The following is a 16,901-nucleotide window of genomic DNA, read 5'->3' on the forward strand; positions in this document are numbered from 1 at the left end:
ACCTGACATGTACTTAACTAAATTTAGGTTAACAGTTTATTTGAACTACTGTTACTACAGAAAATAATCTTAAGTGAAAAATAAATGCCCGTTAATGTAATTTCCCAAATTGGACTTAAATCAAACTGATTTGTGAAACAGAACTACAGCTTAAAGGCCTTTGTAAGTCTACTCATAGGAGAAGGAAATATGGGCTGCTGTACGAATTGTAAAACAGATTATGTATGTTAATACCTCCAGCAGCATAATAAACCATAGTTAACTATTGTGGTTTACTGCACACTAACACCTGCACACTAATATTTAAGGCGGATCTGACTGAGAAACTGGGTAATCTCAGTGCAGTGCTGTACCAACAAGGACTTGAGAAGTGAACAGTCCAGCACGATGAATCCGATGTTAAATACAGTCTCTTCCTGTTGAACATTGTTGGTTATCTCTGTGTACCTACAGAGCAGCAAATGAGGCAGACAAAGCTTAGGAAATCTTGGTATGCACATCTGGAGCATGTTTTTTTGCAGTCATGCATTACAGGGTGATAATTAGAGTACTGGGTGTAAAAAATTTACAATACATTTTGCATTGTATTTACTTTAGATCATGTTCATTTTTACCTGCATATAGCTGCATCAAGAGAAGATACTGACAGGTCCTGTTCAAAGTTGAACTTCCAGATGTCCCTGTATTGGTCCCATGTCTTCACACAGTCCTGCAAGAGGTTGGCATTGGCAGCCATCCCTGCAGAAACAGCTTCCTGAATATTTCTTATCTCTTCATTTGCTCTGAGGGATAAGAGAAGACCAGGGTGACACCAGATAAAAGGCACCAAATGACACATATAGTCGCATATACATACTGTTTATGCAGAATGTAAAAAATGTTCAAACCTATGTTGACGTGTATCGGATTTAGCTGAGAGCCTTCTGTGAGGCGTTCAATGTCTGAGATGATGCTGATGAGCTGGGGCAAAATGTTTAGAATCTGTTCAAGCTTTGCGAGACTTGGAGAGAACTCCACCTGTCAAACCACCACAGACATACACTCAATTTTCTTGTATTTCTTTGACTTTTAAAGAGCTGTAAAAACAAGGCTACATGGCAACATTGAGCTCTAGTTGCAGATGAATAAAAGCCTCTTAAAGACAGCCTAAAGTGTGCCTGAAAAATGAGTACAGTATACAATGAACATGTTAAAGTGAAACCAAATCATTATCACATGGACCTTTGGTTCAGTTTGGGGAGATGCCTGACGCGGTTCTACGAAGACTTTGAGCAAGGGATTGGGTGATGTCTTGCTATCCCCATTGATGGCTCTAGATAGCTTCTTCATGGATTTCTTGATGTTACGTCTAAGAGCTTCCTCTACCACGTGGTCCACCTTCTCTGTGAAGGCCACCCAGGCTTCCTGGACCTGAAATGCCATGAAAAACCTTGTAAAGTACCCATTCTTGTAAAAGCATCACTATTATGCTATTACTTTACAAGTAAACCACTCCTTAAATTACACATGCATATACATGGTGGAACCCTACCACTACTAAGTGAATGACATGTACCTCAGTTCCATCAGTATTGAAAATTCTGTTGAGGTGGGTCAGGATATCAGCAATAGCGTGGTGTGCAGACTGGATTATTTTGAGTTGGCTCTGCTGGTGAACTTTCTGGTCGTCCTCAAACTCCAAGTTCCTACAATACAATGAGGTAAATCAAATCAAATGAAAAAATGTACTGTATGGGTATAAAATCAATGCTTGAAGGTCATCATTAGGGTCCGAGCAAGAAACGTGCCAGAGCCCGATTGAAATGCAATTTTTTTAATTAATATTAACATTTTGCACTCCCCACACTTTTGCAAACTCCTCTTAGGGGAATTGCTTGATAGGGCTGAAAATTGGTGCACTTGCACTTAAGGGGTTAGGGACCAAAAGTTATCAAAAACGCAGCACTTTGTCATGCCGTCTGGCTGTGGCACTGCCACAAAGTTTACCCTTCACCAACTCACAAGAAATAGATGTTTTTCTGGCTGTATCGTATTGCTACAGTCACTGCGCCACCTACTGGCTGGAGGACCTGTCTTTTCTATCCTCTTTTCTATATGTGTTTTGGTGTACTCTTCTGCCCTGCAGACCACAGCTAGTGCCAGTACAGGGGGAGAGAGGATGTGGGACGATAGGGGAGGCGGCGGCTGTGAGTCGCTGCTTGCAGCTTTAATTACATTTGTAGTTACCTGTACACAGTGTTTTCATCCAGTCTAACCAGCAGTGCTTCACTAATCTGGTGGAAGAGGTTGCATATGGAAACATATGACTCTTTGTAATCATCTACTATCACCTGGAGCTAGAGTGATTATTGGAAAGGAGAGATGACAAGAGGAACTGCTCAGTAATTATAATCCATTGATGATTATCTTTAAACTGTTTTTGTAATGACATGTTACAACCTTGTCAACATGAGGGAGGGAGTCACAGACAAACGCAGTGGAAGCTGCTTTGGACAACCACGTGAGGCTGGTTAGACCTGGCTGAATCTTCTCATCAATGAAACGAAGTTTATCCCTAAACAGGCTCAGCTCGTTTGGGGACAGCATTCCGATGATCCTGATGTGTACCCAAACGGAGATAAAAAAAACATTAGATAAAAGCATTTTGAGTTCAATGTGTGATTACAAGAATCAAGAATGAAGAATCTTTATTGTCACTATGCAGGGTACAATGAAATTTTGTTTAGCAGCTCTTGGCTTAGGCACACAGTTGGACACATAAAATAAAAAAGAGGCATGCTTAAAATATACCTACATAAATATAAAATAGAATAAGAATAAAAAGAGTAAAACTAACAGTGCAAATTAAATGTTTAAAGTGACCAGTATGAATATATTGTACAAGAAGCAGTGTATTAATGGTTTAAAGTGCACAGTGTCTGTGTACAGAGGTTTATTACTCAGTCTTTGGGTGGGTGGGATGTGTATGGGATAGTGGAGTGATGGATTTCACAGCTCTGGGGAAGAAGCTGTGTCTCAGTCTGTTGGTGTGAGTTCTGATGCTCCTGTACCTCTTCCAGAGGGAAGAGGTACAAATGGTACAATGCAAACATATACAGTATGTGCGTGCGTGTGTGTGACCTGTTATAATTCCTGATCAGCATCACGACCCTATCCCTGAGGAGTTTGAGATCATCCTTCTCCTGGTATATGTCAGACACAATCTGGGGGATCTCAAATTTTAGTCGTTTCCAGTGGCAGATTTCAGAGAACATCTCCAGCAGGTTTCTGGAAAAGAACACACAAGGAGATTTTACAGTCGTAGTGTGAAACTTTGTGTCTTTTGTGTAATTTGTGTGTACTTTTGTTAGACCCACTTGTCAAAGTTGATGTCCAGCTGGTTCGACCCGTCTGCGTAGCGCACCATGAGTGGCTGCTCCAGGCTCTTTAAGTGCTGTCCGTCCAATTTCTGGCTCCACTCACTGAAGCTCTTCCTGACTAGCTCATCTAAAACCTGGATTGTCTGGCTACAGGAGGAAACTACTGCTTTGCGTGTGTTAGAGTCAGGCATGAAGTAAGCCTTTTGGAGCACCTAAAGTGGGATAAAGAGGACAAAAGGGAGAAAATCCAGGAAAGAATAAAAGGATGTAGTGAAGTAACCATCACACACAAAAAAAAAGCAGGTTTGATATGTATAGTGTTATGCACTCACCTCCATGGGTGTCTCTAAACGATGTTTGAGGCCCATCAGCTTGTAGACATGTGCTGATATCTTGGGCATATGGAGAGAAGAAGAACTTGTGTTCTTGTTAAGGATATTGTTAACCATTTTGAGCTCCTTGTTAAAAATGTTGTACACCTCCTCTGCCTTTTCATCTGTGACGCGCTTAATGGCCTGTGATTGAGAAGATTGTATGTATGAATTGTGTGAGTGCAAGAGAAGGCAAACATGGGACAGACTATAAACAATGCATCTAGCCTAAAAGTGCGGTTACTTTTGCCTATTTGTTCTAAGTAATAGAATTTTAAATAAATTAAGTTGAAGTAACTAATGACAAATCTAATGTATAGACTGTGAATGATACCTCACGAGCAGACACAGGCCTGAAAATGTCCAGAAGCCGGACTCCTTCCTCGAATAAGTACACTGTCTTAAATACTGAATTGATCAAGTTCTGCATCATCATTTCCAGATTCTTTACCAGTGCGCAAAATCTGTGTACACAAAAAACACTTCAGAAGCACATTAAAACAGGAGTGCACACGAACACACATTATAGATATTTAGATATTATGCATGCGCACAAGTGAGTGCTTTCTTTGGAAAATGTCTCTGTCTAAAGGGAAGCACCTTCTGATGTGGCCAATTCTTACACATACCCATAAAACACATTTTGGGAATTCGGTAGTACATTAAATATTTTCCTGCTAAAATATTTAGTCTTAAGAATAAAAAGCATTAGATCAACCTGCTGAATTCACTGCACCATGTGTTATCAGTGACATCAAAGATGGCTTTATCAACAGAGCACAGGTTCTGCAGGCCATGATGAAATGTATCTTCCAGTGTCTGGAGGGTGCCGGTGAACTCTTCCCCTTGGAGACCACCAAAGCATGGCAGGGATGTCTGCTCTCCATCCTCCCAACGGGCAAATTGATGCTGACAGTCACACACCTGAGAGGGGACGAGAAAATAATAATAAATCAAAATATGTTCCAGGGATTTACAATATATTCAAAAAGAAGCCTAGTCAACTTGGGCCATTTGGTCATGTCAGCTATGTCCGCCGACATAACATGCAGATGCTACTGTGTTTACCTCAAGCAGGTCAGTGAGCCTCTGAATGAAAGCATCAATCACCACGAAAAACCTTGTTTCATCCAGATCCCAGCCTTTAGGGGAATACCTGAAATAAAGAACAGACATGTAGCATTACAAATAAACTCAGCTGTGTACTCTGTACAGATGAAAACTCTCCTACTTGGAGTGCAGCTGTGAAGCCTGCAGATAAATTTCCTTCCAGGACGTGCAGCACTGCAAACAGTCAGCGAGGACTTGTTTGCTGGATAACACGTGGCCCTTAAAAATCTTGTCCAGGGAGATGCTTTGGGAGCACAGGTAGATGATTTGATTGCTTATCTGCAGAAAACAAACACAAAAAGTTGGTGGGTTGGTTACATGTGGTGTGGATGTATTTAACATATATATTCACATACCTGCCGAAAGAGGCCGGTGATCCTCTCACTGCTGTTGTAGTGGATGGAGTTGTTCCAGATAATACGAATAAGATTGACAATGTTCGGCAGCTTGGAAGCAACTTGGCTTGGTTTGAGTTGGGCTAGCTCTTTGCAGGGCTCCTTCAGTATGGACAGAAAGGTCAGGTTTGACTTGGCCTGCAGACAGCACTCCTGGACACCACACACAGAAGGAAATATGATATGATATCAAATTCCTACATTAGAAATTACAGAATAACTTTCTACATAACAAATTGCTGAACAGAATAAATAAGAAATACTCAGGAGACATTACATGTATAGTACTGTTGTAAGAAAATGATTGTTTTGTGTTACATACCTGAATTTTGTTGGCTACTTCGCAAAAGCGATGTACATACAGAGAGGAAGCAAGCTGCAGGATATTCTGGATGTGTCTGACCTCTGACTTTTCTAGCTGCTGGGTGATGTCCAACAGCTTGGCGTAGCGCCTCTCCCAGAAGTCAATCTCTGGCAGCGGACCACAATTGTCCATCATTGTCACTATTTCTTGTTCATTCAGTAGCTCCTTGATCTGGTCCATCCAGTGAATCATAACAGCTATAATGTGATAAAAAATGAGTGAGTGGTGGAAAAAAACACAGACAAGGACTGTGTATTGAACAAAGAGTCACAAACATAAATGGTTTCTCAAGCTTACTCTCAATTCTCTGTACCAGACTCTTGTCTTTGCAGGCTTCCTCAGGACTGCACTGTAGGGCTTCAGATGGGATATACACAACAAACATCTCATCTGTAAAAAAAAATCTTTCAATTATGACACTGCAACACATCATCAGAAATGTGAACTCCAATTTCCTGATTTAAATACCTGTAATACTGAAAAGGTAGCAGTGCATCTCTTCGGTGTTGGCAATGGAGTTCATGAACTGCAACAGACTCTGGATGGCATTGCCATGCACACAGCCAAATTGGAGGGCCTCATAAAACGTCTCCACTGTGATTACAGCTCCTGGCTTGCGGATAAAATAGGACAGCTTCTCTACTTCTTCCTGTAAGGCAAACATTTATATACAATGGTGAAATAAAAGAGAAAAATCTACAGAAATACTATAAATAAATAATCTGATTTGTTCATAATAAGAAATCAGTTGAGAGTAGAGAAGAAAGTAAAATACTGTACCAATGATGGCATGGAGTACACCACACGAAGCCCGACAGAGGTATCATTGTAGATTATCATGGTTCTGATGGAGGTGTCCATAATAAATGTATCCAATGCCTTCTCATTCTCCTCTGTCCAGTATTCATTGGGTACACCAGGTGCAAAACAGATAAACAACTTCCAGTGGATGGGCAGACAAAAGAAAAAGAAAGGAGAGGGCAAATGGAAAATCTGTGAACCAAGGATACTTTGCAAAATTGAAACTAAAACTAAATATTTTGCTAAGCAAGTAGTAGAGAGTATAATACTCAACACTGACACACATTTGACACATTGTGCGTCTGAACACCTCCCATGTATGCACTGAACTGAACCTTCAGTGCACCTATTGCCAACATATTAGGATGTGCAAGACTTTTCTGCACTTTCATTTTGTATTAAAGTAAATATAACAGGTAGGTCTGTTAGCTTAGACGGTAACTTTGTCAAAAAGACAGCTATTTATTCTGCCTTAATTTTTTAGGGGAAATATATATCCATGTTAAGTTAAAATTCTGTAGTATGAGGTAAAGTTACAGAATGTGGATCCACTATCCATCTTTACCTGACGAATGGCTTTATTATAATCCTCTTCCTGTTCTTTCGAAGCCCCCACCTCCAAATTTACTCCTTCCGCCATGGCTATGGAAACATGTGAATGCACACAGAGACAAAAACATAATTACTAGTGATGTGCAAATGAAGCAAACAGATTTGAATTTAAAAGTTTAAGTAATGATTCATTGCCGTTTTTTACGTTAACAGAGCATATCTCAGCATTGTTACTAAGACCTTGGCCATTTAGCTTACACTGCTTTTATTGACTCTTACATTTAAAGCTCACTTATATTTACTAATAAACAACTCGTGTTTTCATCTACATTAACGTACGCCATAGATGTAGCCTAGCTAACAAAATAGCATTTAGCATTAGCCAGTTTGCAAACTTTTAGCATCGTTATTTTCTTTACCTTTCGGGTAACGGTCCTCCCGCGGTGCAACGTAACGTAATTCTAACTCTACAGGTTCACAGTGACAGCTATGCGCAAATAAAACTTTTATGACACGCCGTTCTTAAAATTTCCCGTTAATTCCGTTAAACCTGTGTGCCTGTCCCAATGGGGAGGTTTGGTCGCCTGGGAAACCAGGCGCAGAGAGGGCGTGAAAACGAGCTCGTTCATGTTACATGCGTGCTCACGTTGCATTTTTAAAGACAAGATTTTCTGCGAACTGCAAAGATTTAGAATACAAACGAATGTTAAGAGTCATGCGTCTATGCTTTTTGCCATACACACAACCACACTTTGTGTTGATGTAGCCAAAGAATGGTGGAAAAAAATGTTTGCTGTAGCCTTGTTACCTAATATGCTGGACGATAACAAATCTAATCTAAAATAATCTAAAATAAAATAATATGTGGCTAAATCTGTACAACCTTGGTGAAGTCCTTTATTTTAAATTGTCCCAGGTCGCCCCCTAGTGGCAAAATGGCAAATTACTGTTACATTAGGGGAAGACAGAAAAAGGGACAATTATATTTTCAGTCACGTGAGCTGCAAAATATTTAATTGTCAGCTATTTTAGTATTTATATTAATTTGTGTACACCTTTAATATGTGTTAACCAATAAGTTCTGAAGTCAATTACAGCGTATTTAATTAAAACAAGTTTGGAATGACTTTTATGCAGGTAGTGCAACACAGACATATAACCACCAAACATGCAGACAATCTTCGCAGAGATGCAGCCGGCAAGCCAAAATCCTGTCTGTCAGCTCATAACTAATGACAGGTTGCCATGCCAAGGAGGGGCAGAGCAGAGAGGGATAAATAAAGAAAAGAGGGGAGCTATGACAGGCTGTATGAATCAGACAGAAGATCTACAGCAGGGGTGTCCAAACTACGGCCCGCGGTCGGATTTTCTATGGCCCGCCAGCCAAACTAATACAATCATAAATCATACAAAGTCAACAGGCAATTCTTATTTTTGTTTTCAACTCATTGTGTAACGTTTGCATCATGACTCTCTGAGCAGAACATTCTCTCTCTCTCTGTCTGCATCGTGGTGCGTCACGCGGTGCTGCAGGGCCTGGTTGTTGGTTCCAGCTACGCAGAGGGCTCGGAAGGTGCACAACACCGGTTCAGCACTTCGACACAATTCACTGCGAGACTAAACACTTCTGCAGACAGCCTGCTATCAGAGAGCGTCTGTACAAGTGAAGTTCTCCAAAACTACGGAGCCCCTCTGTGACATGGTCAAAAAGAAAAGAAATAAATTGTCGCCAGGAATTATGTATAACGTGCGCACGAAATATTGTTATTATTAGTTGTAGTATAGTAGCCCTATTAGAATTCATGGACCGGGCGCATGGGAGCAGGCTGCCCGGCCAGAGAGCAGCCTCCCCGTGCAGCATTGAGCGTCCCTCTCTGGGGAACGTGCCGGAGTACAGGGGGGCTCCAGGAGCGCAGGGGAGTGGAGCGGAGCGTCCCTCTCCCTGTCCATCGTGTCGCTCCCTGCTGCCCGGTGCGGGCAGGAGCGGGCAGCAGGGAGCGATGCTGGAGCCATTAGAGAAGTTAAAGCGAAACGATGGAGAGGGAGAGGGACGCTCATTGCTCCCTGCTGCCCGGGGAGGCTGCGTCCTGGCCGGCAGCCTGCTCGGGCCTTTTTAGCGGCGGCTGGATAAAAGCAACTCTCCAGAAATGCGAACATGTGTAAACCATGAATTAGTTTGTGTCGTGTGAGCAGACTGTCTGTGATAAACTGTGATGTTTTACTGGAGCAGCAGAGCAGTCCGTCTTTGCTTGTTAACGTTCTCTGCTGTTAAACTGTCAGCTGTACAGTGAGACGCGGCACTTCTCTCAAAAAGACTCCGTCATTCAGTACGCATCTGTCGTAGGGCACGTCATCACGTTTTTACGTCTCGTTGCCATGCACTGCAAACCTGTGTAAACATTAAATTACCAGACCCTTTGAGATCAGCACTAAATGACTCCAACTTCGTCTACCTGACATTTTACTGATGTCTGCTGCTCCTAAACCAGACCTGCCACATATGATCAGATCTCACCTGCACAGTAGAGTCAATAACTTTTAAATGTACGCTGTAAATTCAGATAACATTTTCTGATCTGTTCATCTGAAGCATTCATCTGAATGCTACGATCTTGGAAAAAAACTGGAAAGCCGCTAGAGAGCACCATCACTGTGTGTGTGTTTGTGTATGATTGGAACAAAAAATGCACTCCTGCACAGACACACAACACAGAATGATGGATAAATACGTACACACAAAGGCAGTCAGTGCATCGGTTTGTCACTTGCTGAGCTTTTGAAGCAGCAACTTAATGTTCACATATGTTATACCTTATAGAAACGGAAACATTTCAGTAGTGAAATCATTTTTATTGGCCCAACAGAAACATTTTTTATGTGCATTTAAACAGAAACAGGCATGTGCATACATTTGGGCACCCTTACAATCACATTCATTTCAAGACCTGTAGGGATTTATAGATGACATGAATAACATGACAAGAATCAGTTTTCCATTGATTGAAAACACCTCTGAACAGCTGGATTCTAATTTAGCCTTAAAAAAACTGCTGATCCTGAAGGTTCACATACTTGTGCCCCTTGCACATATGTAAGGACAAAGTTAAAGATTTTGGTTTCATTAGTTTGATTGAGAACACTTTTTCCACTGTTAGGACGTGTATGAAAATGGGCTAATATCAATCAGGACATATTTTCAGGCAACACTGTAAATACAGATTCATTAGAAAGGTGTGCTTTCTTTTTACTTTTTAAAGCTGTGGACTGTCTTCATGCAAGTGCTAGTCAGCACAGCTCACCAGATCACTTAGAGATTCAATGAGCACACGCTCAGATATTTTTATGACTAAGTACCGTAGTCACTTGATCCAGATGTTCCAACAGTTTCCACACACCACAACACTTCACAGCAAGAGGTTACTCCCGGTGTGTTAGTGGCAATGTGTGAGGGAGGTAAATAGAAGGACAACGTGGAAAGACTGATTCAGGTCTGTGTAGAGGAGAGCAGCTATATCAAAGAGCAGAGACACAAAATAAAGAGAGCAGAAACAGACCAGAAATGAGGCATAAACTTGTCAAAGTGGCTGTTATTAAACAGCCCGCAGGACCCCAGTGACTTTGATGAGCAGCTCTTTCAGAGGGACTGAAACAGATGGGAACACATGATCTGATCATCACTATCATTTCCATGAGTTCAGACCTATTTTCAAGTCTTGCTATCACACACGCGTGTCCGTGCTCAATCTGGCTTAATCTGGCTTCTTTGTTGTCCTTCAAACCGCTAGGTGGCGCCTCGTGAGTCCATTCAGGCCGTGGTAGGACTGTGTGGGCGCATGCAGTTTTTTTGGTCCAGTGTCACTCGTTCTTTCTTTCTTTTTTTTGGTTCAAAAAGCAGTTTATTCTCTGTAGTTCTGATAGTTGGCTAACTTCTCTCCGAGTTGCCCTTATTTTTGCCTCTGACCTTCTCCTCCATGTAGGACACTGCTCCTTGGTGGTGTGTATTTTGTGGCCAAGCATCTCAAGGCTCACTGTTGCTGTGGTGTACATTAGCTTGTTGGTCTCAGTGATGGTCACGGTAGGGATTGTTTGTAGTGCTGCATTCACATCCTCGGGTAGACTTTCAAGCTGGGGGTGGTACCACAGCTCTGGAAGACCTCCTGTGTGGTACCAGTGCCTAAAACACCACACCCCAAAGACCTCAGCAGCTACAGACCAGTGGCTCTGACATCCCACCTCATGAAGACACTGGAGAGACTGGTCCTGAGACACCTCCGCTCCACAGTGGGCTCCTCCATGGATCCGCTGCAGTTCGCCTACAGGCCTAATGTTGGAGTGGAGGATGCTGTCACCTTCCTGCTACACCGAGCTCTTTCTCACCTGGAGAAGCCCGGCAGCACTGTGAGAATTTTCCAGTGCTTTCAACACCATCCAGCCGGCGATCCTGAAGGACAAACTGGAGCAGACAGGGGTGGACCACCTGCTGTCAGAGTGGATCAGGGACTACCTCACAAACCGACCACAGTTTGTGAGAGCCCAGAACTGTGTGTCTGACCTGCTCACCTGTAACACGGGTGCCCCTCAGGGGACCGTCCTGGCCCCCTTTCTCTTCACCCTCTACACGTCGGACTTCAGACACAACACTGACGGCTGTGTGCTGCAGAAGTTCTCTGATGACACTGCGATTGTTGGTCTCATCAGAGATGACGATGACGCGGAGTACAGAGGACTGACGCAGAACTTTGTGGACTGGTGTCAGCGAAACCACCTCCTGATCAATGCAGGGAAAACCAAGGAGATGGTGGTGGACTTTCGCAGACGACACTCAGCCCCCCCCTTACCGGTGAACATCCAGAGAATGGACATTGAGCAGGTGGACTCTTACAAATACCTGGGTGTTCACCTCAACAACAAACTGGACTGGACTCACAACACAGACGCACTGTACAGGAAGGGCCAGAGCAGGCTCTACCTGCTGAGGAGACTGCGGTCTTTTGGAGTGAAAGGGGCACTCCTGAAGACCTTTTATGACTCTGTGGTGGCATCAGTCATCATGTATGGTGTGGTCTGCTGGAACAGCAGCATCACTGAGAGGGAGAGGAAGAAGCTGGACAGAGTCATCAGGAAGTCCAGCTCTGTCCTGGGCTGCTCTCTGGACTCAGTGCAGGAGGTGGGTGACAGGAGGGTCCTGGCAAAACTAACATCCATGCTGGACAATGAGTCCCACCCCCTGCAGGACACCCTGTCAGCCCTGCAGAGCAGCTTCAGTGGCAGACTGCTCCACCCTCGGTGTGTGAAGGAGAGATACAGAAGGTCTTTCCTTCCTGCTGCTGTCAGACTCTATAATAAACACTTCTGATAGGAGCAATACTTACACACCACAGTGTGCTTTTATTTTACTGTTATTTATTTAGTTGCACTATGTACAGTTTATATACCATTTCTACCTCCACTCACCTGTGCAATAACTGTTAAATATGTAAACTGTTTATAATGTATATATCTTTTATTGGTAGCCTATTTTATATTGTATATCTTTTTCCTAACTTATCCCTTGCTGTCTGTATGCCGTTGCAAAAATGCAATTTCCCCATTGTGGGACTAATAAAGGTTTCTTAATCTTAATCTTAATCTTAATACTTAACTTAGTCTTGGTAACCGGCTGCGGAGGTTCCAGGTGTTCATCTTGTCCATGATTTTCTCTCTCGGGTCAGCTGCTCTTGTGTTGAGCAGGTGGGGGCTTACTATTGGGGCTTTTATATATATATATATTATAAAATATTATTGATACGGGTTAACAGAGGTGGGTGGTATATACCCAAATAATTGCCGAAATATAGCAATAGATACAATTTCTTCCCATTTCCACTTAATGTAGCGGTCCCAGCCATTGGTATTCGTAGAGACAATGGACCAGGAAGAATCCGGGTGGGAGACACCCTGCTCCGCTTGTGTGGCAGCGAGTTTGTTTGACACATGCTCAGTATGCGGCTGGTGTACTCGTGTACCAGCAGCTGCAGTCTCGTCAGAGAAAATGGCCGAGTAAGATTCTTCCTGCTGCATTTCTGTTTTTCTGTTCTTTCTTCTTTCCAGTACATTTGTTGTGTCTGTAGTAAAAATAACCCTTAGCTCTTCTTTTTCTTGTGCTGTATTCATTATTTTGTGTGCTGAGTTTTGTGTTTGTTTCAGATCCATATTATTGTGGCACATCTGCTGTTCGAAGTGGCATTTACAAACTTGGGAGTGACATCATATGGCGATGGCTTTACAGTTTTTGTCAGGATTTGAGCCAGGGCTTTTATTTTGATAGCTTATTTTCTGTGTGCATTTAGTGCCTACCACCTGGTGCGCATTCGTTCAGGAGATGAGTGGAAGACAGGCTTCAATACACCTTTGGGACATTTTGAATATCTGGTAATGCCATTTGGACTAACTAATGCTCCTGCTGTGTTTCAACATTTGATCAATGATGTTCTTAGGGATTTTCTTCATCGGTTTGTTTTTGTTTATCTCGATGACATCTTGATCTTTTCCAGAAATATTACAGAACATCGGCGACATGTTCGACTTGTACTCCAACGCCTGTTGGAAAACAAGCTATTTGTGAAAGCTGGCAAATGTGAGTTTCATTCCTCCACTGTATCCTTCCTTGGGTTTGTTGTGGCCGGGGGGGAGGTGAGACCTGACCCAGATAAGGTTAAAGCAGTGCTGGAGTGGCCTACCCCGGCCAGCCGTAAACATCTACAAAAATTCCTGGGCTTTGCCAATTTTCTCAGAAGGTTCATTCGGGGTTTCAGCGCCGTGGCTGCTCCTCTAACAGGTCTCACTTCTCCCTCGGTTCCGTTTGTTTGGTCAGCTGCAGCTGAAGCAGCCTTTTCTCGCCTTAAGACCTTGTTTTCCTCCGCGCCTGTTCTCATTCAGCCCAACCCTTCCAGCCAGTTTGTGGTAGAAGTAGATGCCTCTAACTATGGGGTGGGGGCCGTCCTATCACAAAAATCTGAGAAAGATAACAAAACGCACCCTTGTGCTTATTTTTCTCGCCGTCTGACCCCAGCAGAACGTAATTACGATGTGGGCAATCGAGAACTTCTAGCCATCAAGCTAGCCTTAGAAGAGTGGCGTCATTGGTTAGAGGGAGCTGAACAGCCCTTTGTGGTTTGGACGGATCACAAAAACTTGTCTTACATCCGAACTGCAAAGCGGCTGAACTCCAGGCAGGCGCGGTGGGCATTATTTTTTGATCGCTTTCAATTTACTATCTCTTACCGCCCTGGCTCTAAGAATGTGAAACCTGACGCTCTCTCGAGACAGTTCGAGCCCGAGGAAGAGAACAAAGTACCAGAGAGCATTGTACCCCCCTCCTGTGTACTAGGCGCACTTACCTGGAAACTCTCTGATGACATCAAAAGAGCTCAGGTCCTGGAACCGGACCCTGGTGGGGGGCCTGCTAATCGTCTGTTTGTCCCTCAGAGTGTGCGCACCAGAGTTCTCCAGTGGGCACATGCCTCCCGCCTTACCTGTCATCCTGGAGCCCGCCGAACTGAATCCTTCATCCGACGTCGCTTCTGGTGGCCCGGTCTGGTAAGGGATGTCAGAGAGTTTGTGGGAGCTTGTACCATCTGTGCCCAAGGAAAGACTGGCAACCAGCCGCCTGCAGGGGAGTTGCAGCCCCTCCCTGTGCCTACTCGGCCATGGTCACACATAGCTGTAGACTTTGTGACTGGATTACCCCTGTCAAAGGGTAAAACTACGATTCTCACAATCGTAGACCGATTCTCTAAGACCGCTCACTTCATAGCCCTCCCCAAGCTACCTTCTGCCGCAGAAAACCGCTCAACTAATGATTAAACATGTTTTTCGCTTACATGGGCTCCCACAGGACATCGTCTCTGACCGGGGTCCACAGTTCATCTCTCAGGTTTGGCGGGCCTTCTGCACAGCCTTCGGCACCTCTGCTAGTCTCTCCTCAGGGTTCCACCCCCAAACCAATGGCCAAACCGAGCGGGCTAATCAAGACCTGGAGGCTGCCCTTCGCTGCGTCTGTACCCGGCGCCAGTCCACCTGGAGCACGGACCTCCCCTGGGTTGAGTATGCTCACAATTCGCTCACCTCTTCCGCTTCTGGTCTCTCTCCCTTTGAGTGCTCCATGGGTTTCCAGCCACCGTTGTTCCCTGAAGAAGAGACCGAGGTGGCTGTACCGTCCGTCCAGCATCAGTATCGCCGATGCAGGCGTGTCTGGAGGGAGGCCCGTGCTGCCCTGCTCCGTTCGTCCACTACCAACAAGAGGCTGGCTGACCGACACCGCTCCCGAGCTCCAGACTACTCCGTTGGACAGCAGGTCTATCTCTCCACGTCCAATATCAAACTCCATACCGAATCTAAGAAACTTTCACCCAGGTTCATCGGACCATTCGAGATCATCAAGATCATCAACCCTGTGGCCGTCAAACTCCGCCTCCCCAGGACGCTCCGGATCCATCCCGTGTTTCACGTCTCTCAGTTGAAGCCATTCTCCACCAGCCCACTGCATCCACCTGCTGCACCCCCGCCACCTCCCAGAATCATCGACGGTCAGCCAGCCTACACTGTCCGCAGACTTCTGGACGTCAGACGACGGGGCAGGGGCCTGCAATATCTGGTGGACTGGCAGGGTTATGGTCCTGAGGAGAGATCTTGGGAGCCGGCTTCAAGGATTTTGGACCCCACTCTTATCCAAGACTTTCACCGCCTCCATCCGGATAAACCAGGTAGTGCGCCAAGAGGCGCACGTTGAGGGGGGGGTACTGTCAGGATTTGAGCCAGGGCTTTTATTTTGATAGCTTATTTTCTGTGTGCATTTACCCGAGTTTGACTAGTTACTTCCTGTCTTATTTTGGTATTCATTTTTCCCTCTGTGTTTCAGGATTGTTGACTCCCCCTTCCTCGTGTGTGCACCCTTCCCCCCTCCCGTGATTACCTGCTCCGCCCTAATGTGCCTCACCTGTGGCTTCCCGCCCTCTTGTGTTTAAAGTCTGTGTATTTCCTCCCTCTCGTTGCCAGTTCGTCTTGTGAGTAATCCTAGCGACATAGCCGTCCAAGTAGCCTCCCGCTCTTGTGATCTCCCCAGTGTGTTTTCGAGTGAGTTTGGATTTTCCTGTGTATTACCTGTTTTTGGATCGGACTACTGTTTTTGCCTTGCCCTTTTGTTACCTTTGCCTCGCGGACTTATCCACTGTGTACCGACCACTGCTTTGAACTTTGACCACTGTTTTTGCCTTTGCCCTTTTGGACACTACTGCTACGCTGAATGATTACCCGTGTACCGAACTTTGGCCTGTATTAAACACAGAGTATTGCCTGATACTTCCGGCTCCGCTGCGTTTGTGTCCTCCATCTTCCACCAGCCCTGACAGTTTTTTCTGATTGCTTAAACACTAACAATGATTTGTATAGCACAATTTCTAGCACAATAACTATTAATAGTTATAGCAAAATCACTCACTGAGTTTGTCATGAGCCAGGGTTTTGGCTCCTTGTTTTGTTGTTTTATTGTTTATTTTGTTATTTAGTTTCCAGTGTTTGTCCTCTTTTCTCCTCAGTCCTTCCCTCTCCCCTTCTCTTCCTCCCTCCTCTTTCTCTGCTCCTCCTCAGTCCTTCCCTCTCTTCTTCCTCTTCCTCTCTCTCCCTCCTGTCATCTTCTTTCTTCGCTTCTCCTCTTGTCTTTCTCTGCTCCTCCCCTCTCTCCTTCTGTTCCTCCTCCCTCTGATTACCAGCTCCTCCCTAATTGTCTTCACCTGTGCTGTCTCCTCCCTATTTAAGTCTCATGCTCCCCTTTGTCTTCGTCGGATCATTGTGTTTGTCATTCCCCGTGCCGTGTTCTTCAGTTTACCTGGCCTTCTTCCGTCCTGTCGTCCTCCGTATTCCTCCCGTCCTCCCCTGGATTAGATCTCCTTGGTTTGTTGGTTTTTGATTT

The 16,901-nt window shown here is 44.4% G+C and overlaps 1 protein-coding gene across 1 annotated transcript; it reads right to left on the reverse strand.

Annotated features, from left to right (window-relative positions):
* Positions 1-765: 765 nt before the first annotated feature.
* LOC114441111 (dynein heavy chain 2, axonemal-like) lies at positions 766-6,439 on the reverse strand. The gene is made up of 18 exons (XM_028413890.1): positions 6,380-6,439; positions 6,068-6,248; positions 5,897-5,989; positions 5,558-5,796; positions 5,197-5,388; positions 4,962-5,119; positions 4,799-4,886; positions 4,449-4,654; positions 4,065-4,194; positions 3,692-3,874; positions 3,357-3,571; positions 3,121-3,267; positions 2,440-2,596; positions 2,227-2,336; positions 1,556-1,685; positions 1,222-1,410; positions 888-1,017; positions 766-782 (listed from the first exon to the last, which is right to left on the reverse strand). Exons 1-18 carry the CDS (start codon positions 6,437-6,439, stop codon positions 766-768), a joined length of 2,625 nt encoding a protein of 874 aa, XP_028269691.1.
* Positions 6,440-16,901: the final 10,462 nt, after the last annotated feature.

Source organism: Parambassis ranga, chromosome 9 (genome assembly GCF_900634625.1).
Source record: "Parambassis ranga chromosome 9, fParRan2.1, whole genome shotgun sequence".
Classification (NCBI taxonomy): Eukaryota; Metazoa; Chordata; class Actinopteri; family Ambassidae; genus Parambassis; species Parambassis ranga.